This window comes from Solanum tuberosum, unplaced genomic scaffold (assembly GCF_000226075.1).
Source record: "Solanum tuberosum cultivar DM 1-3 516 R44 unplaced genomic scaffold, SolTub_3.0 scf00477, whole genome shotgun sequence".
Classification (NCBI taxonomy): Eukaryota; Viridiplantae; Streptophyta; class Magnoliopsida; order Solanales; family Solanaceae; genus Solanum; species Solanum tuberosum.
Window position 1 is genome coordinate 386,801 of NW_006239397.1, and position 23,769 is coordinate 410,569.

Below are 23,769 nucleotides of genomic sequence, written 5' to 3' on the forward strand. Positions count from 1 at the left end.
TATATATATATATAAAGCATTTACTTTTTATACATAAATCATGCAAAAAAGGCATATAACCGTGAAAATAAAGTTGTGAGAGATAAGGTTAGCTTAACTTTAATTAATTTCAAGAACACACCTCTTATTAACCCATATTAGCCTCAACCCTAGCAAATATATGGCACAAGTTATTTCTTTTGACAAACTGATCTGTTATAACTACTTACAAATTGAATCTAAAAAGAAAAAATAAATCTTGTGTCATAAAAATTAAAATTTCTCCTAAAAACTGATATATATTAAACTAAAAATAAATTTATAAAGAACTACAAAACAAAATCTCCGCACAAAAAACACTCTTTCTTTTCTTTGTTTACTTGAAAAATGAATGAATGTGTAAAGTTTATAACCACAAAGGGATAACGTAAGATACAATATTTAAGATTATAAATCTTATTATAAGTGGCTTTAAAAGGTTCACAACTCTACCACACAACCTAGGATTTTAATTATTTTTTTAGCCCTCTCTCATCATCTTAATTTCATTGCTTCTTATAAAGTCTTAATGTGATACACACATTTTTTTGGAGTGATACACCACAAACTCTTTTTATTACTACTACTATATATATATATATTTCATCAGTGCATGGAAGCAACTTAGACTTCTAATTAAAATACAATATATTATATCCATCCATCTATAGGCTTTAATAATTTATTGAAGAGTTTCAAGATATGGGTGAAGAAGACAAAGCTTGTAAAACCATCAAAGGTAAGTTAAACATATGATTATATTACTAGTCTTTTGAACTTCCAATTGTTAAAGCAATTAGTTTTCATGAGTTTCTTGAAAAAGTGAAATTTGTACTCTCTCTATCCTATTTTAACTGTCGTTTTAAATAATATTCAAGTTCATTAAGAAGAAGAAATATTACAAGTAAGTTACTTTTATTTATTAGATATTTTTTTTAGAATTGAGCAATATTAAAAAAGTCAGCGTACTTCTTTAATGTTAAGGTATATATAGTTGAAAATAGTTGCCAACTTTAGTCTTGAATTTCAAAAACGATATTTATTTTGAGATAATTTTTTGGGCTAAAATGGCAATTGAAATGGGATGAGGGAATACTAAATAATTGAAATACATATGGTTAGCTAGCTTCTTATTAAATTAGGAGATAACTACATTAAACACTTCTATAATATGACTCATTTTCATATACACTTCTTATATTTTATATCTTATTCTATGAAAATTTTATGTTCACACCCCATGTGAGGTGAATTAGAAATTAAAACTATAGTAAAATATATATTGAATTAATTTATCAGACTTTTTTTTATAGTTTTTAAATATGTAAATTTTATTTTCAGATACAAAGACCATGATGAGAGAGGCTAGAAGGAGCCTCAATGTCAATGAAGAGTACCAAGGTGCATTAAGGACAAAATCATATGGTGAATTTTTTATGAAAGCTCATGATCTACTAGTAAATAATAATAACAATATTAATCAACCATTATCACCCAATTCTCAATATTCATTATTTTCAGATATACTTCTTGAGCCAGGCCAAGAAACAATAACAAATATTCTTGAATCAACTAATATTTTTCCAAAAAAATATAATCTCAAACCCCTTCTTTCAAATTACTTCAATATTAGTGCAAAAGCCTCAAAATTTTGTAGCCACCTTCTCAAAACAATAAACCAAGTCCAAAATGACTATGATTTCGTTGAACAAATCCTCGAATCGATCGATAATAATTTTTCCTCTCACCTTATACTAGAGCTAAGATCTTATATTATCCATAACAACCCATTTTCCGACCTCAAAAAACAAGATTTTACGCGAATCAACGATGAATATTCATCGATTTTGCAACGTTTGAGTTTAAAGAGGAAAAAAGTAGCTAGGAAAATAAAATTTATTAAAGGTGTAAATAAGGTTTCAGGGGTATTTGTGACAACAACATGTGGACTAGTAGCTGTTGCAGCCGTGGTACTAGCAGCACATACACTAGCTGCACTTATAATGGGGCCAGCAATTTTGACCATTATACCCTTAAGACGATCGAAAATTAATAAATTCACGAATCGTCTACGATTCTTGAAATGTGGATTTCTAAGCAAAATCGGAGCACAACTTGATGTAGCGGCAAAAGGTACATATATTTTGAACAGGGATTTCGATACGATGAGTAGGCTCGTGGATCGATTGCATGACGAAATTGAACATAATAAGGCGATGATAAGGTTGTGTTTGGATAGAAGGGAAGATAGTATTTCATTGAAAGTGTTGAAGGAGTTGAAAAAGAGTAATGTTGGATTTAGGAAACAAGTGGAAGAGCTTGAAGAACATGTTTATTTATGTCTTTTAACTATTAATAGAGCTAGAAATTTGGTGATTAATGAAATTGGAAAATCTTGTGAGTGAAAAATCACTAGTGAGAGTCAATATTAGACTTGTATATTGTGTATATGTATATTCTTTGATTTGTAAATGTAAGTCTTTATGCATGTACTTAGCTTATTTAATTAAAATTTAGATCATTGTTTCATGACTAAAAGAATATATATTTCAAGTGTGAAATTAGGAGGATAATTTTCAGAATCTCCTATTATATATCTAGTTAGTTTTCAAAAAATTTACCTTGTCAGTGAATGTTCGATTCTCCATCTTATATTTTTTTGGACTTCAGTAACAATTATATTAAAAAATTATGTCAATATCAATTGGAAGTTATATATAGACGTCAAAAACACACAAATATAGTATAAAGACTAATCCGTCTATTATTCTGATTCTATATAATCTAACTTTGAAAAGAGAAGATCGACTCTGCGATTTTACCTTGGTCTAAATGTGAGGAATCTTTACCATATAGTATAGTAGTCCTACCCTTCTGACAAGAACAATTATGCCATTTATTTTGTTACCTTAGTTCCATTATGGGCTCATATGGGCCTAGTGTAGTGGGTCATAGAAGTGGATCCCAAGTATCATACCCATGTAGACTAATCTTTTCTGCTAGGCAATTGGTTCCAATAACCAAACAGCCTAAAGGTATAGCCTTGTTCATTTTGGCAAGAATTTATTTGTACTCGATATTTACAATGGATCATATTAATATGAAAATTTTACACAAATTTCATATTGTTAACAGCTAATTACATCTTATCCCTACTCTTGTTCAAATTACAAAAATCCTTTAAATTTGACGGAATCTGGATACATCCCAAAATGTCCCGATACAGTGCATTCCGGTTTCGCATACATCGCTAAACGTCCCGATACACGTCTCAATGTCGAATACATCACTCAACGTCCCGATACATTGCGTAAAGTGATGTATCCGACCAATACATCGCGTAAAGTGATCTATCCGATCGATACATCACATAAAGTGATGTATTCAAGAATAAGAGAGAGTATAGATTTTTGTAAAAAAATAAATCAAATGGTAGTACATTTTAGAGAATATGGTAAAATAAGTTGTGTATTTAGGTAATTTTTGCTATTAATACTCCCTCTGTCCCTAATTATTTGTCCACTTTTGAATTTGCACACCTATTAAGAAACAATGATTGACATAGTGAGTTTACTATTTAACCCTTATTAATTTTATAAAGCGGATGAATTAAAAACTTAGGATTTTCAAAAAGTTTTACCTTTTCAATGTAATTAATCGAGAGTATAATAGATAAAAAATTTTGTCCTTTCTTGATTTGTCAAAATGGACAAGTAATTAGAGACAATTAAAAAAGGAAAAGGGCAAAGGGTTAAATATGCCCCTGTACTATTAGAAATAGTTTAAATATACCCCTCGTTATACTTTTGAGCCAAATATACCCCTCCTGTTATACTTTCGATTTAAATATACCCCTCCCATCATACTTTGACACAAATTTGCCCTTAACTTTAACAGAAGGACACATGTCAAGCTAAAAAAAATGACCCCAATTCTAAATACCCTAATTTTTTTTGTTGAAACCCACCCGTTTAACTGGACCAAATTCATTTTATTTTCATTTCTTCTTTTTTCAATACCCAAACCTTCAAAAAGGGCATCTATTTTCATTAGCTAGATTCAATCCTTCATAGTTTGATCTTGCCATGAGCAGGACATTAACCTTAAACGATAACAAAGTCAAATTTTAATGAAAAGGAGCAGGTATCATGGGTAAGCATACCAGTAAAGCTCTTTCAAAGCTTCTCAATAGTAAATTTTATTTGTGTATAATATTTTCACATTCAAATTCAATGATTATATGAATAACCATATGACAATCATCAAATTCAGGATCGTCTTTGTTACTGTCCAACAAACAAATCATCAAATGAAAAAAGTAGTGCAAAATCTGAAAAAAGAAAATGAAACCCACTGTAAATTGTAAAAGTACAAGCTTTTGAAGGTTTGGGTATTGAAAAAAGAAGAAGATGAAAATAAAATGGATTGGATCCAATTAAACGGGTGGGTTTCAACAAAAAAATAGGTATTTAGAATTGGGGCGGGTCATTTTATTTTGAGCTTGACATGTGTCCTTCCGTTAAAATTAAGGGTAAATTTGTGTCAAAGTATGATGAGAGGGGTATATTTGGCCTGAAAGTATAACGAGGGATATATTTAAACTATTTCTAATAGTACAGGGGTATATTTGACCCTTTGCCCAAAGGAAAAATGGACAAGTAATTAGGGACAACTAAAAAAGGAAAAGTGGACAAGTAATTAGGAATAGAGGGAGTGTATCATAACTTTATAAATATATGTGAACACACATATATATTAGGATATATTTTGATGAAGAAACTTAATAGCTTAGTTCATTAACTATCTAAATTTTCACTTTATCGGTGAGACGATTCCATTCCGCGTCTTATAATTCCCCGCCCCCCGCCCCCATATTAGTTTTCAAGATTGTACACTAATTTATACACCACAAATATTAATTAAGGTGGTGACTAGAATTTTGATTTAGTAGAGAAAAAATCAAATCAAAAAATTAAATTTAAATAGTTAGATAAATTAAATTCTTATAAAATATAAAAATAATTTATAAAATGTTACTAAATAATGTTGAATATGTTGATGTCATCTTTCTACAATGTGACAATATGACATCTTTTTCGTATCGTGAAATAATTGATACTGTATAAATTTTGGATTCCATATAGGCACATATCCTTTCTATTCTTAGAAGAAAACAAAACTTTGATCAATTCTGCCTACTTTATTTTATTTTATTTTATTTATTTGATGTTCGGTACTTGCATCGCGTATGATTGAGAAAATATATTGAGAATTTTTTAGACTTAATGCTTAAATTCGCGATCTCTAATTAAGAAAGGAGCAGCTCCATACGCTGCACCACATTCTTTGTGATAATTTTGCCTATTTTTTTCTCTCTCTCATTTAATTAAAGCAACTTCGGTAATCTTTTAAATTCTTTTGAATAAGAAATCTTTTAAAAATAATGTTGATTATATTTTTAAAAGACATGACCGGAAAATAGAAGTGAAATCAAAATTTGAAGTTTATGCATTTAGTATTCCAGTTCATTTGAATTATTGAGTTCTAAATTAATAATTTATTCATATTTAACATTTTTTTTAGAAAAAATATAAAATTTTGAATTTTAATCAAAGTTACTGAATTCGATCGATAATTCGTATACTAGCTCCGTCCTAGCTGGAAAATAACCAATAGATGACGTTGCTTTTTCATAATTTTGTAGTAATAAAAAGTTTTTGAATAGACCTAACAACATGTAATTTTGGAAATGGTTTTTATTTGAAGCTGTCAAGACTTGTAAATGAATACATTCATTGCTCTCTTTTTCTTTTTTTCTTTTTGGAAGATTTGGTCATACTACCTACAATTTTTCTTTTAAATTGTGATTTTTTTATAAGATATTTTTATGTCTATATACATAAAGAATTGAAAATGATAAAAAAAATAATTCAATTCGTAAGTGATCAAGACATCTCATTTCCTTTCTATCTGTCTTAATTTTTCGATTTATATTTTTTTTTCTCCAAATTTTGTTTGATCGATGAGTTTCACCAACTCCTCCTAAGTCATAACCAAACTATGTCGACTATTTCAAAGGCATATGTACCACGCTTTTCTTGTTCAAGTTTTTTTTTTAATCATTATAGTATTATTATTTTGAAATCTAAGAATAATCCGTAGCTATTATAATCTTTGTCTTTCGAGGGAGCACTCAATGCTGAATACTTTATGTGCATTGTGTAATAACGTACGAATCACTTATGAAACTTATAATGTCAAGGGTTGGGAGCGTCAAATGGATTGGGAATAGACAATGAACTTAAAATGTCACTTATGAAACTTGTTTTTCCTACTTCTATCAAAAAAGTTAGTTTGCTCATTTTTAAGAAACTTATTTTGCTAAATTCTAAAAGAATTGTCCAATTTAACATGAGAAAAACACAAATTATTTTCGTGAAAATATGTTTTCATTCATATGAAACACAATCTTATACAAGGTTCCAACTTCCAAACAATATGTATTCTAATCAATTTGGGAAGAAATTAAAGGAGAGCTATAATTTATAGTCCTACCTACGTAATAGATTGACATGATATATAAATATGCTCTTTAACTTAGTCTCATTTTATATTTATGCCTTTTAATTATGAGTATGCACAAATAGATAATTAAATTTATATAAAATTAAACAAATAGACATTATATGTGACATCCTACATGACAATTTTCATTCTACATAGTGTCTATGTGTATTATGCCACCGTCACGTATTACTCATATGTTTATTTGTTCAACTTTATACAAGTTAAATTGTTTATTTATATCTATCTGAAATTAGACCACATAAATATAAATAAGGTCAAATAAAAAGGCATATCTACGCTTAATAGATTTTAACGGAGAACGTTACTCAAGTCTCATATGATGCACTAGAATATTACGTTAAATGTGACATAAAAAATGAAATAACTTTAATTATATAATTTTAAAAATCCTCCATTTTATTTTAAATTTAACATACAATCAGGGGCGGACCTAGAGGCTGTCGAGGGATTCACCCAAATCCTTTCGATAAAAAATTACATGGTATATTTAAGATATTTAAAAAAAATTATGTCTATATATTGATTTTGAACATCTTAAATGTAAGATTAGAGGTTGACTTAATAGTTGAGGGATTCAAAACTCACCTTAAGGTTTCAAGATCAAATCTTAGACAAAAAATTTTTAACCTCGTTAATCGAAATTCTGAATCCGCCACTACATACAATACATCACATAAATTGAAACGAAGAAGTGTTATTAACCATAAGTAGCCAAATCGAGACAACTCAAGAGGTGTTGGTTGACACCTAATAAAACCAACACATCAAACATCACTCATAATTTCTCTTTAAAATGTCGGTAATGGGCCCACATAACATGCCACGTGGAATTTTGTCGGCATACCACGTTCGTGAACTTTGATTTTGGACCCTAAAGATATGACTATTCCACTTTTCTCTCTTTTTTTTTTTTTTTTGTTTTTCTATGTCGTGTGATCATCAAATATTTTTCGATCAATTTGCGATGGAGTAGTAAGTATTTTTCTCCTCCGTCCTTAATTAAAAAGTTTAATTTATGCTTAAGATATATAAAATCATTTTGTACAAGGAATATTTTTTTAAAAAAAATAAAAATATTTTATTGACAAATAGTGTAGGTACAATTATATTTTCTCGTTGATTTTTTTCTTTGAATTTCTTTGTATTTTGAGGACTGTTAGTGACAAATTTCTCAAACTAGGATGATTCGGACTTGATCTCACTGATTGTGGATCTTCTCAAAGTATTTTACTATTCAGAAAAAATTGGCATGCTTGATCTCTTTATGAATATCTCAAATAGTTTATGAGATATTCGAAATTACTTCTTTGATAAAGATAATATTTGATGTCGTCTTGATCTTTTTATGATTATTCCATGAATTTATGAAATTTTTGAGATCTGTTTGTATAAGGAGTATCTTGCTTTTATTATGATTTTTTTTTTAACTTTAAATAAAATTAATTGAGCCTCAAATTAAATATCATTTTTTAAAATGAACTTGTTTTTATATTAGATTATCATAGTAAATCAACAAACAAAACAAAACAAAACAAAATAAAAACACACACAACGACGAGAGGACTCTCATAATTAATTTCAAAGAAAAATATCATTTATATTATAAATAAATATAGGCTAAAGTATTCATTACCCCTGAACTTGAAGCTTTTTATTCGGTGTACACCTAAATTATATTCCGTTTTAATTACCCCCCAAAATTGTTTATTCCTTCATCACGTACACCTTTTTTATCCACCTGCTCCTATTGTGACTACACGCGCGCGACAGCTGTTAAAAGTGGTGATGTGGCTTTCCACCTGGATAAATAATAGCCACCTAGATAAATTAATATGGCAAAAAATAAATATCAAACATTCATTGTTTAAAGGCTAAAGTTATTTTTGAATAAGGGTTGATTTCGCGGAACTCCTTCTGCCCCTGAACTTGAAGTTTTTTATTCGGTGTACACCTAAATTATATTCCGTTTTAATTACCCCCCAAAATTGTTTATTCCTTCATCACGTACACCTTTTTTATCCACCTGCTCCTATTGTGACTACACGCGCGCGACAGCTGTTAAAAGTGGTGATGTGGCTTTCCACCTGGATAAATAATAGCCACCTAGATAAATTAATATGGCAAAAAATAAATATCAAACATTCATTGTTTAAAGGCTAAAGTTATTTTTGAATAAGGGTTGATTTCGCGGAACTCCTTCTGGATTTGAGTTTTTCTAGACGTGAAGTTGGTCGATTAAATTTCAAATTTTGTCTGAAATTCTTACCAAGTAAGTGTTAATCTTTGTTTCCTTTACTTTTCATTTACATTTTGCCCTATTTTTCGTTTAAAATATGCCAAATATTAAAGAAAAATGGAGATTTTACGTTTTTTTACCGTTGTAGCTTTATGATGTGGCAAAAACTCACTTCCTCACGCGCCTAGTAGAGTGTGTTGTCAATTTCTACGCCAGGTGGACAATAAAGGTGTACGCGATGGAGGAATAAACAAGTTCGGGGGTAATTAAAACGGAATATAATTTAGGTATACACCGAATAAAAAACTTCAAGTTCAGGGGATAATGAATACTTTAGCCATAAATATATGATCATATTTTTAGTATTGTTGATATGATAATAAGGTAGGAAATTGTTAAAATAATTATTCTGTTTTAAAAAAAAGTAAATACAAAAATATAAGATTTTTTAATCTTAAATATGTTATATAAAAACTTGAATTATAAAGTATATTAAATTGTCCAATTTTCACCGTCATGTTGTCCTCTTGATTGTTTGTACTAATTATACTATTTTACTATGATTTGTTAATTTCTAATGATTACAGTGTTAATTTTCCTGTTTAAGGGAATTGCTTTTTTGTTAATCAATCACGAAATTAATAAATTAAGTCTTTTAATCCAATCAAAAATTTGCTGGCTGCTTTGACTATCTTTACTTACTACTTTTGGCAACTTTAGTCCACGTTGCTAAATATCTGATTATAAATCTTAATTGTGATTATCTCTTTATAGCTTTATGCTTCTTGAATATTCTCATTTGGTGTACTATATTCATATTAAGATCTGACTAATTTAAATTTATATATTATAGGACTCGTTTTTAGAGAAATACTCCCAAAAAGATTTTTAACTTTTATTGTTTGTCAACTTTCTTCTAGCAAAACAACCTATCATTTTCTGACGTTATTAAGTTAGTCGATTTGACCTTATATATAATTGATGATGTCTGTCAATTTTGATTCTCGATTTTTAATCAATATTTAGTAAAGTATATTTATCCTAGTTCTAGAAACGTTTATAGTTTGATATAATAATTGAATATAAGTTACATCTATATTTGAATATCATATTTTATTAATTAATTATTAAGCTGAATTTCTTCTAAAGTAAATTAGTTGTTTTTAAATAAAATCATGTATTCGAAGACTTTATAAAGGTACAAGATCATACTACATTCATATTTTTAAAAAGTAGCATATTTATTTATATAATAAGATATGAAAGTAATATCTTTCTTTCTTTTAATACAAAGCTAGGATGGAAAGAGTGGAGGTTGTTGGACTAATTGCTAATTTTAAATGATTTTGCTAATTAGCTGTACGTAATAATGATCGTTATCTTGACAAATCAACAATAATAAGAAAAACTTTTCTTTTTTAATGTAAAGTTTTTCACCAAAAAAATCATAGTGACGTAATAATTACAACAATGAATCTAATTAACCATTTCTTAAAAACTAGATTACATAATTAATGGTCAAATTTTCTTTTGTTTTGATGTTTCGTGTTATCTGAAAAAATTGCTCAAAAATGGAAAAGCGTTTTTGTTTTTACTTTTTGAAAACTAATTTGGCAGCAACAACAATAGTATATGAAGTGTTATTCCATCAACGATAGTAAAAAGATTATTTTCAAATAAATTATCAGTTTTCAAAGCATAGTAGCAAAAATTAAGAAAAAATTAAACTATTAATAAAATTGTAAGATACAAAAAAAAAATTAATAGCAAGATAGTAATACACGATTACTATATATACTATTAATAAGAAGTCATGTTCTCAGTGCAAAAACACTCGGCTATTCACTAACTTTACGATATATTAATCTTTTATTTTCACTACTTCTTTATATTTAGGGTCATGTTCTCAGTGAATCGAAGTTATTTCGTGTCGTGTCATGTATAATCATCTTTTATCAATTCTTCTTTGTCCTACGTAACTACCTTCACCTCTCTTAACTTATCTTACAACCAATCTCTCACACCTTCTTACTAACACATTCACGCTCTTCCTCTTCACTTATCCAAATCATCTTAATTAATCTCACTTTCCTTCTCTTGTCCGCCATTAAAATTACTGTCTCCTTGCTCCGTATACTTCATTCCTAATCATAATGCAACATGGTCTCCACATCAAAGTCTATACTAACTCAAGGTACACTAATCCAACATAGTAATAATAAACTTCATTAGGTAACAATTTATTTATCACTTATATAAATATCAAGTTGGTTTTAAGTAATATCGCATGTAAACGCACCACAAATTTATATATTTCTTTATGAATAAAGTGGTTAGAACATGTCCTTTTTATATATTTATATTTTCGTTAGAACATGTTTTTCAATGTCACATTCTAAGGATTTGACATTAATTTGCATGTTACTTTCAACATATTGTTTAATTAGTTTGTTTTTCAGTCTTTTTTTCCATCCATCCTTTTTAATTTATTTCAAACGGAACTTTTTCTTTTTCCTTTTTTCTGAATTCAAAAATAAATTATACTTAACACTTTAAGAATATATATTTAATTAGGTTGCCTTTTTTGTTTTAAGTGATTTTTTAAATTTAAGATAAATTTATAATGATAATCAACTTTTTAAGTATTTGATAAAAAAATTAATTTATATATATACATATATATATACTAAATATAAATAAGAACGGCACGTAATGCTTTGGATCTGATCGTAGTTCAAAGACATGTTGTGCTAGATATAATACAAACCAAATTACTATCGAGTTAAAGCTGTCAAAATATGCCTTCTCATCATTTATTGTTCTTACTAAAATAAATTGTTTTCAAAACTCCAAATCCAGAAAGTAATTAACCTAATGCATGCTACTCAAATTGAAACAGTAGATCTAGTATTAAAAGATCAAAGTAAAATGCTTTAAACACTAAAAACAAATTCACCGATTGTGGAACGTAACTACTAATGACGTGCCTATAAATTAATTATAGTTATCCAAAAATGAAAATTAATTATGAATTACTATGATTTCATAAATGTAAAAATTAATGACATGTTACAATATTTAATCAGGAAAAGATTGTGTTTAAAAGGAAAAAAACAGAGTATTCCCAATTCTTCTTTTTAAAAATAAAATAAAATTCTGAGGAGACATTTGGACATAATTTACTTATTTTCAAAATCATTATTCAAAACAGTGTTCTACTATATATATTTGACTGACTTTTTACAGATTCAAAACATAACTTCAACATTGAAATACTTTATTTCAAATGCTATTTTTTTTTTAAAAATATTTTATTTGTTATGTAGAAACTCTAGAAACTAAACAAAAACAAAATTTCAGAAATAACAAACATAATAGACATAATAAGGCTCTAAAACTATAGTTTCGACAATTGCGCTTCATAGCTATAGTTTCGTTTGCTATGGACGTTGTGGTTTGTATATTTCTGTCCGTTTCACTTGCGAATATACAAATATGGTAAGTATATTACAAATTCTGTATTTATTCATTTAAGATTTTTTCAGAACTCCATTAATATATTTCGCTTGTCAATATATAAACATGGTAATTTATTATGATTTTTTTCATAAATCGTCTACAAATAGATAGGGTAAGCATATATAAAATTCTGGATTTATACAATCAGAAATCGAATTATACAAATTCTGGATTTATACAAATCAAGCGAATTATACAAATCAGACGAATAACAAGAAATGAGAAAACTATAACCGTAAATTATAATTTTCTTAAACAGTAGCTATAATACCTAATATAAGCTAAATATTTACTATTCTGCATAATTTTTTTCAATTAAATACCACTTTATGGACACTAGAATAAGTCAGTGAACAATTTAATATGGTGGCCAAGAGATCTGGTGATTGAAAAAATAAAAATAAATTTGAGAGGGACAAAGCTGGTGAAGAAGGATCCATGTGGTCCACTTTGCTGTATTATTAGTAGCATGTAATTTATTATATGAATTTAATTAAAGAGAGCAAGCTGTGTTCTGAGTCTTTTGTAGTGAAAATATAGAGGGCATGTGGATGCATTTCTGTACACATGTTTAGTCTTTACTATATCCTACACTATTTAATACCCCTTCCCCACCTTCACTCGGGACGGATCTAGGAGAAGGCAAGAGTGTTTCTAATCTGAATTTCTCGATAAAAAAATATACAATTTATATATTTTGAGATTTTAAGTCCAAATATCAAACATTACTCATTATTGAAAATCATGAATTTGTTACTTCCCCACCCCCACCCTCCTCTATAACTCGGGACGAAACTAGGAGAAGGCAAGAGTGTTCCTAATCTAAATCTCTCGATAAAAAAATATATAATTTATATAATTTTGAAACTTCAAGCTGAAATAACAAATATTACTTTATTATTGAAAATCATGAATTTGTCACTGCCTCACCCCACCCCCCCTCTATAATATGGTTTTCATACCACTTTGGAATGTTTCTCTTTCAACCCATGCCTACATTGGCCTTTTAAGGGTTTACTTGCTAGTGTTATTCATATTCAATTTGTTTGGATGGTTATTACTTATTGTATAGTGTGTATTTTTTTGTTTTTTGTTATTTAGTTTTATTGTATTGTTAAAGACATAATTATATAATGTTTTAAAAAAAATTTATTTATCTAATTTTAATTTGATATAACATTTTAAAAATAAAACCAAAAATTGACAGTATAGTACTAATAGATCACCAAAAATTGGATGGATACAACATACAACGATCACCAAAAGTTTATTACAAATTGTCCCAAAAAATTATCATCATTATGAGTTTATTAATTCAAATTATCCGAGCAAATCATCATTCAAATCTAGTATAAATTGTGATATTTGAAATAAATCATTCAATTTTTTTTGACGATCCACAAAAAGTTATCAGAAATTTCAATAACGCATTTTCATTTCAAAATTAATTCATGTTTGTCAATATGAATATGAAGTCTAAATGACTTCAAATATAATATCCTAACATTCTAATTACCAATTTCAAACAATTTCTTATTATATGATTCAATAGAAAATAACCCCTAGTAATACTCTTTCTCTCTCATTTGACTAAACAGAACCTTAAATACAGTAAAATAGATTAGACATCATAATCATCTTCATCATCATTAATTACATTTCCTTAAGTTTTGGTTACAAAATTACTACTGTCACTCTCATTATAATAAGCAACTCAATGGTTGTGGTACAGTACTGAAACTGCTTTACTCTTAATCGGAGTTCTACATATGATTTTTTTTTTATTGAAAGCGCCATTCTCGAATGGGTCATACCATGCACGATCTTAATCAGAACTTCAATATGAACTTTGAAAAAAAATCATAGTCCTCCACCTCTTGCTCTCTCAAAAAGATCAATCAAATCCATCTGTCTCTTGTGCATTACGCGTTGAACTTTCAAACATTTTTTTTTTCTTCCCATTTTACCCCTCTTTGTCTTTGTCAAATTCTTAGTTATTCAACTCTCATGTTAATTGATTCTGTGATCCACCCCCACTAACAGCTCAACATTGAGAGAAACCCCATTATACAATAACTTGGGTTTCTCTCAAACAAGGAAAAGAATCTACCTACTACCCCCCCACCCCCGACCCCCCACACATAAAAAGAATTAATTTTTCTACAAAATGTGTATTTGTACCGCATTTTCTGTCATTCTTTAAGTTAAAAGGGGGAAAGGGGGAAAAGGGGTTGTTGTTTCTTGTATTGGGTGTTCAAGAACCCATTTTTCTTGATGTGTAGTGTAATGGGGTTTTGGGTATGTTGATAAGTGAAGTGGGTTTGTCTTTCTTGTTTTGAAGTTGATTTTTTGGTAATGGATACTAAAGGGAGACTTATTGCTGGTTCACATAATAGGAATGAGTTTGTTCTCATCAATGCTGATGAAGTTGGAAGAGTAAGTGCTATAAAAATCCAATCTTTTTTCATTGTTAGTCTATAATTGCACCTCCATAGTGAGTTAATTGAAGAGATTTGAGGATCTGGTGTGACTTGTTGTGTCGGTGGTAGTGTTCTTGACCTTTTTCAAGTTGCCTATTTCCTTTTTATGTGCTAAAGTTTACTTCTTTTTGTAAATCCCTTATTTCCTCTTCTTTGTTTTGCTTTGTTATGACTTATGACTCTACAAAATTGGATCTTTCAGCTCATGTTAATTAGTGGTAGTAATTTCCATTAGCTACTAGGTTATTGAAATGTTAAATGTGGATGTGAATTCAAAGTATGGAACTTTTTGATCTGAGGAGTTCAATCTCTTGGTTTTGCTGTTGGTTGATTGCAGGTAACTTCTGTGAAAGAATTGAGTGGGCAGATTTGCCAGATTTGTGGAGATGAGCTCGAAATAACGGTAGATGGGGAGCCATTTGTTGCTTGCAATGAATGTGCATTTCCTGTTTGCAGACCTTGCTATGAGTATGAAAGGAGAGAGGGGAATCAAGCTTGTCCTCAATGTAAAACTAGGTATAAGCGAATTAAAGGAAGTCCTCGAGTTGAAGGGGATGATGAAGAAGATGAATTTGATGATCTAGACAATGAGTTTGACCCTCATCAAACTGCTGAAGCTGCCCTTTCAGCTCGCCTTAACGTTGGCCGGGGGAATCCTAATGCTTCTGGATATGCTACCCAATCAGAGATGGATCCTGCTGCCCTTGGCACAGAGATCCCTCTTCTTACTTATGGTCAAGAGGTAATGATACAAGATTTGTTATAATGGTGTTCATAATTTTGCTAGTTTTTACATAAATAATTAGTTTATTGTTTTGCAGGAGGATGGAATTTCAGCTGACAAACATGCTCTTATAGTCCCACCATTTATGAGTCGTGGGAAGAGAGTTCATCCAGTCTCGGATTCCTCCATGTCTTGTAAGTTAAATCAGAATTTCTTGTTATAATTCTTTGACCAATTTGTGAACTCTAAGAGGCTTAATGTGGCTGGTGTTTGCAGTTCCTCCTCGCCCCATGGATCCTAAGAAAGACCTGGCAGTTTATGGGTATGGTAGTGTTGCGTGGAAGGAAAGAATGGAAGACTGGAAGAAAAAACAGAACGATAAATTACTGATGATTAAGCACGAAGGAGGTGGTGGTAACAATGATGGAGATGAGCTGGATCCTGACTTGCCCAAGTAAGTTTCTTTTTCTTTTATTTTGTTAATCTCTTAATCCCGATGATGATACGATTTGTTTGTTTTATTCTTGGCAATGGTAATTTGACTTAGCAAGTGCACACTGCTTGTAGCATTCTGAGTGATTATGTGCAAAAAACAGTAGCGGAGTTTGGAATTTTATTGAGGGGTGTCAAAATATGAAAAAGTAGACACACGTAAAAAGTAAGGGGAGTCGACATATAGTATTTATACATAAATCAAAAATTTTAATCTAGCTAAACATTGTAATTTTCCGACAAAGGGGTGTCAATTGACACCCCTTAGCATGAGGTGGCTCCGCCACTGGACAAAGAAATGTCATGGTGTTGGTAGTTTAGTAAGCAGCCAAAGGGTTGGTATCATGTTTATCTTTTGAGGTCTTGCATATAGAGACAACCTGTTTCTTAAGTCATGGAATTTGGGACCTTTCAAGACGACATCTTAGCCTCTATCCAAGTTTTGGAATCTCCCAAAATTAGTAAAAATTATCACAATACATATATGGAAATAACAGCTGTTCTAAGTGGCAATAAAATTTAAAAATAACGGATGCCCCTCCATAGGTGTTGGTTTGGTTGGATTGCTTGACAACTCGTATGTACTTTCTTGTTCATCAAATCAAATCTCCACACTAGTGGGACTTGTTCTGCTGGTCCCCACTCTTGTAGAGGACCCAGTGCTGATTCGGACAAAATATAAACTGAGCATATTTAACTTATTATTTATTGGGCTTTGATCAAAAGCTATAAAGTGGATGCGAGTCTCAACTATCAAGTAAAAGAAAATGGAAAAGTAAGGGCGTGTTTGGTTGAATGAAAATGTTCTCCATGTTATCTTGGAAAATAAGTGGATTTCTTACTTATTTTATAGTTTTGGTAAGTAAGCAAAAATTTATCCCAAGAGCATTGTATATAATCTAGTAAAACACTATGGAGGTGAGATGGGGTTGGGAATGGGGGTTCTGGGGTGGGGTGCTCAAGGGGGAGGGTTGGTGACGTTGGATGGGTGGGGATGAGACAAGAAACTTCGAACGTCACTTATGAAATTTGTTTATCCTAAAAAAAAAACTTGTTTTCCTTACTTCCATTAGGGATGTTAATTCTCCTTATTTTTTAAGGAACTTGTTTTCCAAGAAAAATGTTTTAAAACATTATGACCAGCCAAACATGGGAAACACTCCCTAAGTGAAAGAATGTTATAGGATTAGTTGGGAACGCAGGTGTGATTTGGGGGCACAAACCGTTTAGTTTAAAGAGTCTTTGTTTTAATTTTATTATTTTTAGTTAGATTAGTAAGAAAAAAGGAATTAAGGAGAAGAAATGGAAAGCATGATATGAAAATATAAATTCTGCTACTGGAGTAAATTCATACCTTGTTGTTTTTCCTTGATTGCCCTTTATGAGCTGCACTTTCCCTTTAGAAACAAATTCTGCTAGTTTGATACTATGAACCAAACATTCTTCAAGAAATGCATATTACTAAATAAAATAGGAATTACTAATCGATGTACTAGAATCCTTGTATTATAATCTGTGTGGAATGGTCAATGTAATAGGATGAAACCATGGGAGATCAGGGTAATCACTATGTGAATTTTTCCCATTTGCCTAAAGCCTTGTTGGACAGAGTTATGAAGTATCTTTGTTGTTTGGAGGATCAGGTACCTGGTGAAATAGTTGAGGTGCCTACAAGCTAGCTTTGACATCGATTTCTTAAAAAAATAAAATCCACATTTTACACAGGCTTTTTGATTAACTATCCATTGGAGCCGTTTGACATAGGCAAAAATCATGCATTGTGAGGACATACATTTTCTCCCTCTCAATATCTTGTTTTCTCTTAATTGTTCTTTAAGAACTAAATGTTCCATGCTCATTTGTTCTAGTGAGGACCTTTTGTATTCTAAATGTTTTTTAGTGCTTTATTTGGATGTTTTCGGAATCTTGAGATTTATCTCTCTTCCTATAACCACGTTGCAGGATGGATGAAGGCAGACAACCGCTTTCAAGAAAGATGCCTATTGCCTCTAGCAAGCTAAGCCCATACAGATTAGTCATTTTACTTCGACTTGTAATTCTTGGGCTCTTTTTCCACTATAGAATATTGCATCCTGTCCATGATGCTTATGGATTGTGGTTGACATCTGTTATATGTGAAATATGGTTTGCCGTATCCTGGATATTTGATCAGTTCCCAAAATGGGTTCCCATTCAGCGAGAGACATACCTAGATAGGTTATCATTGAGGTATACATTTTTTATGGCATGCAATGTGTAAATTAATGTCTTGAGTCGTCCTAACCTGTTCTTTGCCGTATATTTTTCTCAGGTATGAGAAAGAAGGGAAGCCTTCTGAGTTAGCCCACATTGACGTTTTTGTTAGTACAGTGGATCCTTTGAAAGAGCCTCCACTTATTACTGCAAATACTGTTCTCTCCATTCTTGCTGTGGATTATCCGGTGGATAAGGTTTCATGCTATGTCTCTGACGATGGTGCTGCCATGCTTACTTTTGAGGCACTCTCTGAAACATCTGAGTTTGCAAGGAAATGGGTCCCATTCTGCAAGAAATTCAGCATAGAGCCTCGAGCCCCGGAGTGGTATTTTGCTCAGAAGGTTGATTATTTGAAGAACACAGTAAATCCATCATTTGTGAGGGAACGCCGTGCCATGAAGGTGTGCAAGTTGTTTAAATTTTTGTTCTGCTTCCTCGTTTTCCAGGTGTATGGATATGATTATTAATTACTATTGATGGAGACATAAACTTGGTACCATTTTTTGGTGCAGAGAGACTATGAAGAATTTAAGGTTCGGATAAATGGATTGGTTTCCATTGCACAAAAGGTTCCTGAGGATGGTTGGACCATGCAAGACGGAACTCCTTGGCCAGGAAACAATGTTAGGGATCATCCAGGAATGATTCAGGTTTTGTTTGCTCTCTTTCATAATCCAATTTCAAAGGGAAAATTTAAGATTTTAAAATTGTGAACTAACCTGTTTCATTTCTTTACGCAGGTCTTTCTAGGCCATGATGGTGTCCGTGATATTGAAGGGAAGGTACTTCCTCGCCTTATTTATGTTTCTCGTGAGAAGAGGCCAGGATTTGATCACCACAAAAAGGCTGGTGCCATGAATGCGTTGGTAAGTCGTCTTCCATTTTCTTCTTTTTTCCTGAAAATATAGCCTTAGACTAAATCCTATTGACTCACTTTGAAACGTGTGATTGTAGATGCGGGTGTCAGCGGTCATCTCAAATGCTCCTTATTTACTCAATGTGGATTGTGATCACTATATAAATAACAGTAAGGCACTGCGAGAAGCTATGTGCTTTATGATGGACCCCACTTCAGGAAAGAAAATATGCTACGTACAATTTCCTCAGAGATTTGATGGCATTGATCGACATGATAGATACTCAAATCGCAATGTGGTCTTCTTTGATGTGCGTAAAATGCCTTTTAGTTATGTTGTTATGCAATGTTTCACAGATCCATACCTTATTATCTGTTTATGCTTGTGCGTATGGATATGATATGCATCCTTAGCTACCTTACTGAAGCTCATTTTATGCTTTTGGGACAGATAAACATGAAAGGACTTGATGGGATCCAGGGTCCAATTTATGTGGGAACTGGATGTGTCTTCAGGAGGCAAGCACTTTATGGATATGATGCTCCAAAGAAGGCAAAACCTCCAGGAAAAACATGCAATTGTTGGCCGAACTGGTGTTGCTTTTTTTGTAAATCTCGAAAGAAGCATAAGAAGGGGAAAACGACCAAGGATAAAAAGAAGATAAAAGGAAAGGATGCTTCAACTCAGGTTCATGCTCTTGAGAATATCGAGGAAGGAATCGAAGGTAAGAAAGAGGAACTTTGATAGTTGATTTTGGATTAATTTTCTACTTGCATATGTGGTAGTAATTATTATCATTACAAAATAACTTCCTCTTTGCTTACTTCTACAGTATGTTAATTCCCTTGTTCATGCAAGAGCTTTTTGAGATATATGTTTGTGTATCTTTTGCTAACCAGCTATGTGATACAGGAATTGATAGTGAAAAAGCATCCCTCATGCCGCAAATAAAACTCGAGAAGAAATTTGGACAATCACCAGTATTTGTTGCTTCAACACTACTAGAAGATGGTGGTGTTCCTCCAGGAGCATCGTCAGCATCTCTCCTGAAAGAAGCCATCCATGTTATTAGTTGTGGTTATGAAGACAAAACAGAATGGGGTAAAGAGGTAAACGGACTGCTTAATTTCTAACCTTTTTAGATTTGTTTGCATTTTCTGTTTGGGCTCACTTTTCATGTTTTACTTTTACCAGGTTGGATGGATTTATGGATCAGTTACTGAAGATATCTTAACTGGGTTCAAGATGCACTGCCATGGTTGGAGGTCTGTGTATTGTATGCCCAAAAGGCCTGCATTCAAAGGGTCCGCTCCTATCAATCTTTCAGATCGTTTGCATCAGGTTCTGCGGTGGGCCTTGGGATCTGTTGAGATTTTCTTTAGTAAACATTGTCCCATTTGGTATGGATATGGGTGTGGTCTTAAACCATTGGAGCGGTTTTCGTACATAAACTCAATTGTCTATCCATTGACTGCCCTCCCTCTGATTGCATATTGTACATTGCCAGCCATCTGTTTGCTTACTGGGAATTTCATTGTTCCAGAGGTAAGGCTTCCCCTTTATCCGTTCCTGTTATTAACTTCTTTGATCATAAACAAAACATCATAACCTTTTATTCAACTCATCTTGTGGACTTTTGCTGACTATTTTTTTACTGTCTGCAGCTTACCAACTATGCTAGCATTGTGTTCATGGCCCTTTTTATATCAATTGCTGCCACTACTATTCTGGAGATACGATGGGGAGGTGTTGGCATCGACGACATGTGGAGAAATGAGCAATTTTGGGTTATTGGTGGTGTTTCATCCCACTTCTTTGCTCTTCTCCAAGGTCTTCTTAAAGTTTTGGCTGGTGTCAACACAAGTTTTACCGTCACATCAAAAGCAGCAGATGATGGGGAGTTTTCTGAGCTTTACGTCTTCAAGTGGACATCCTTGTTGATCCCCCCATTGACCTTGTTGATTATGAACATCATAGGAGTTGTCGTTGGAGTTTCAGATGCAATCAATAACGGGTATGAGTCATGGGGTCCTTTATTTGGAAAGCTTTTCTTTGCCTTATGGGTCATTGTTCATTTGTACCCCTTCCTCAAAGGTATGATGGGGAAACAAAGCAACGTTCCCACTATCATTATTGTGTGGTCTATCCTTCTAGCTTCTATCCTTTCGTTATTGTGGGTCCGAATCAACCCATTCTTGTCAAGAGGTGGACTCTCGTTAGAAGTATGTGGGTTGGACTGCAACTAAGAACAAGCAAAATAGAGACACATAAATGGCTCTAGTGTATATGAGAACGGAAAGTTCATATCGTGGGGAGAACTTCAATCCCCTAACACTGTTGTTTGATCATCAATGAAATATGAGGAAGAGCTCGTGATGGTTTTGTATAGATTAAAATGCAGGTAGCAGCAGCAGCAGACACATTGATATTCGTTTTGCAAAGTGTTTCTTGATTCTTTTTTGATACGTTTTTGGGATTTGTGGCTTGTATCCTGTGGAGTTTCAATATGTGCAATCCCAATAGAACATAAGATTATTTGTCATAAGTTATATCCCCTTTTCAATAAGGGATTTCACACTGAAAAATGTTTATTTTGCCATTACTCGTGTACCGCGGTTGCCATCTGAAAGGAAGTGTTATTGGATTCTGATGTTTCGTTCTGTATCTTGTAGTTGATGGTGTGAACTGGGGAAAACGTATCGATTGTTGCGTAAAATCTGTTTGTTTATGAACTATGGTATTAGTAATGGCATATGTAGTTCAATGTGATTCTTGGATGTCTTGCAAAGACAGTTTCTGGATCTGTTTAAAAACAGATTCAAAAGTGTTATGTTTTTTGCACTATTCAATTATGCTTATGCTCTAATTAGGGTCAAGTTATCATACTGAAACTGAAATTTTTAATTCTGTCATTTCGGTATTACGGTATTTGGTATACAATAACATACCTAGTGTAATTTCACAAGGTTGTGATCGGGAAGGATTTATGACGCAATTTATACAAAAGTTTTAGTGATCGCCATAACTTGTGGCAAAAGGCAAAAGTCCTTTTGCTAATTCAACAAAAAACTATTGTGTATAATTTATTTCAAAGTTACAACACAATTCGTTTTACATTTTTGTGATCCACGAGAATTTGCAAGATATGACTTAGGAGTTGGGTCCAATTTCAAAATTTAAATAACTACTCCATCTGTTTCTCTTTAGACAAAGTCAATTTGATTAATTTTCAAACTTAAATTAAATTACATTAATTTAATATTTTAAATTAAACATTTACATAAATGTTAGTCAAGGTTCCTATCGTCTACTAAAAAGGGACGGAGGGAGTATCTGTACCATAGTTTTATATGGATGAAATATCTTTTCTGAGTTTCTTGAATATTTATCATTCAATTAATTAAATAAATTTTCAACTAGTCAACCTAATTTATTGTATTATAAATAGGGAAAATTACGCGTATAAACAAATATATACTAGTTAATTAGTTAACATAGCTATAGTTTGTCTTAATTACAATTCGCGATCTACTTTTAGCTATAGTTACGCGGCTCAACTTTTTAGTTTTGTATAATTTGAAATTTGTATAATATAATTTGTATAACTGTTTACACTTCTGATGTTTGTAATTATATAAATTTGTTATTTCGAGTTTATACAAAATAACTGAATTATACAAATATACCCGCAAATATACAAATCCGCAAATTATACAAACGAGCAACTTAAACGGTAGGCACAATCCGTAAATATGTAAACTATAACTATGGAACATAATTAAGTTTATTATAGTGACTATTTACGAAAGTTCTCTAAAATAAAATTGTTAGAACATGGCCACCGTGGAAGACCCATTGAGGAGTTGGCCAAAATACACGAAGTACACATGAAAAAGTCAAAAAAAATAAAAATAAATAAGAAAATACTAACAAATCTGAAAATAAAACATTTTTTTTCTCTTGGAATTGTAAAATGTATGTGTAAAATGTTATATATGTCCAATCGATAAAGAAAAAAAAGAGAGATGTAAAGTAGTCTTAACACACCAATTCAGCTATAAGATATCATTATTACCAATTAGACAATTAAATATCCAATCCATAATCGCAACCAATTCAGCTACGAGATATCATTTTTACCAATTGGATAATTAATCGCAACGACTCAATTACAAGAATGAAGAAAAAAAAATCTTTACCAATCGAACAATTAATCCGAAGGGAAAAAAAAGGAAAGGGAGAGTCAGAAATCTCGTGCGGAAAGTGCCGCTCACTGCATCGAGAGGATGCTGCGTTTGCACATATGCAAAAAATCTCATCATTCTTTCCCAAAAAAATAAAATAAATAAAATCATAAACATAAAATTAAACAATATTTCTACCCAAAAAATTATAATATAAGAAATATATAAAAAGAATTGGTGATGAACATAGTGGAGCAAAATTGTTGACGGCGATTGCTAATACTTTGTGTGGAAGTCCCTTTTTATAATTTTACTTTGTGTTTGCCCTAAACCCTTATTTGGATTGATGAAAATTATTTACAAGCCCACTCTAAAATTTTGTTTTAAAAAATCAAGTTCTCCCCCTTAATTTTGA

The 23,769-nt window shown here is 31.4% G+C and overlaps 1 protein-coding gene across 1 annotated transcript; it reads left to right on the forward strand.

Moving 5' to 3' along the window:
- The first annotated feature begins 14,377 nt into the window (after positions 1-14,377).
- Positions 14,378-21,939, forward strand: LOC102577470 (cellulose synthase A catalytic subunit 2 [UDP-forming]). The gene is made up of 13 exons (XM_006364078.2): positions 14,378-14,797; positions 15,179-15,583; positions 15,663-15,759; positions 15,842-16,019; positions 18,020-18,286; positions 18,369-18,714; positions 18,826-18,963; positions 19,054-19,179; positions 19,268-19,480; positions 19,621-19,894; positions 20,083-20,279; positions 20,365-20,715; positions 20,835-21,939. The coding sequence occupies exons 1-13, from the start codon at positions 14,717-14,719 to the stop codon at positions 21,414-21,416; spliced, it is 3,255 nt and encodes a 1,084-aa protein (XP_006364140.1). The 5' UTR covers positions 14,378-14,716; the 3' UTR covers positions 21,417-21,939.
- The last annotated feature ends 1,830 nt before the right edge of the window (positions 21,940-23,769 follow it).

Coding starts and splice junctions, on each gene's coding strand:
- LOC102577470 (XM_006364078.2), top strand. CDS start 14,717: ATGGATACTAAAGGGAGACTTATTGCTGGTTCACATAATAGGAATGAG. Junction 19,180..19,267: donor CTGGTGCCATGAATGCGTTG/GTAAGTCGTCTT, acceptor GTGTGATTGTAG/ATGCGGGTGTCAGCGGTCAT. Junction 20,716..20,834: donor GGAATTTCATTGTTCCAGAG/GTAAGGCTTCCC, acceptor TACTGTCTGCAG/CTTACCAACTATGCTAGCAT.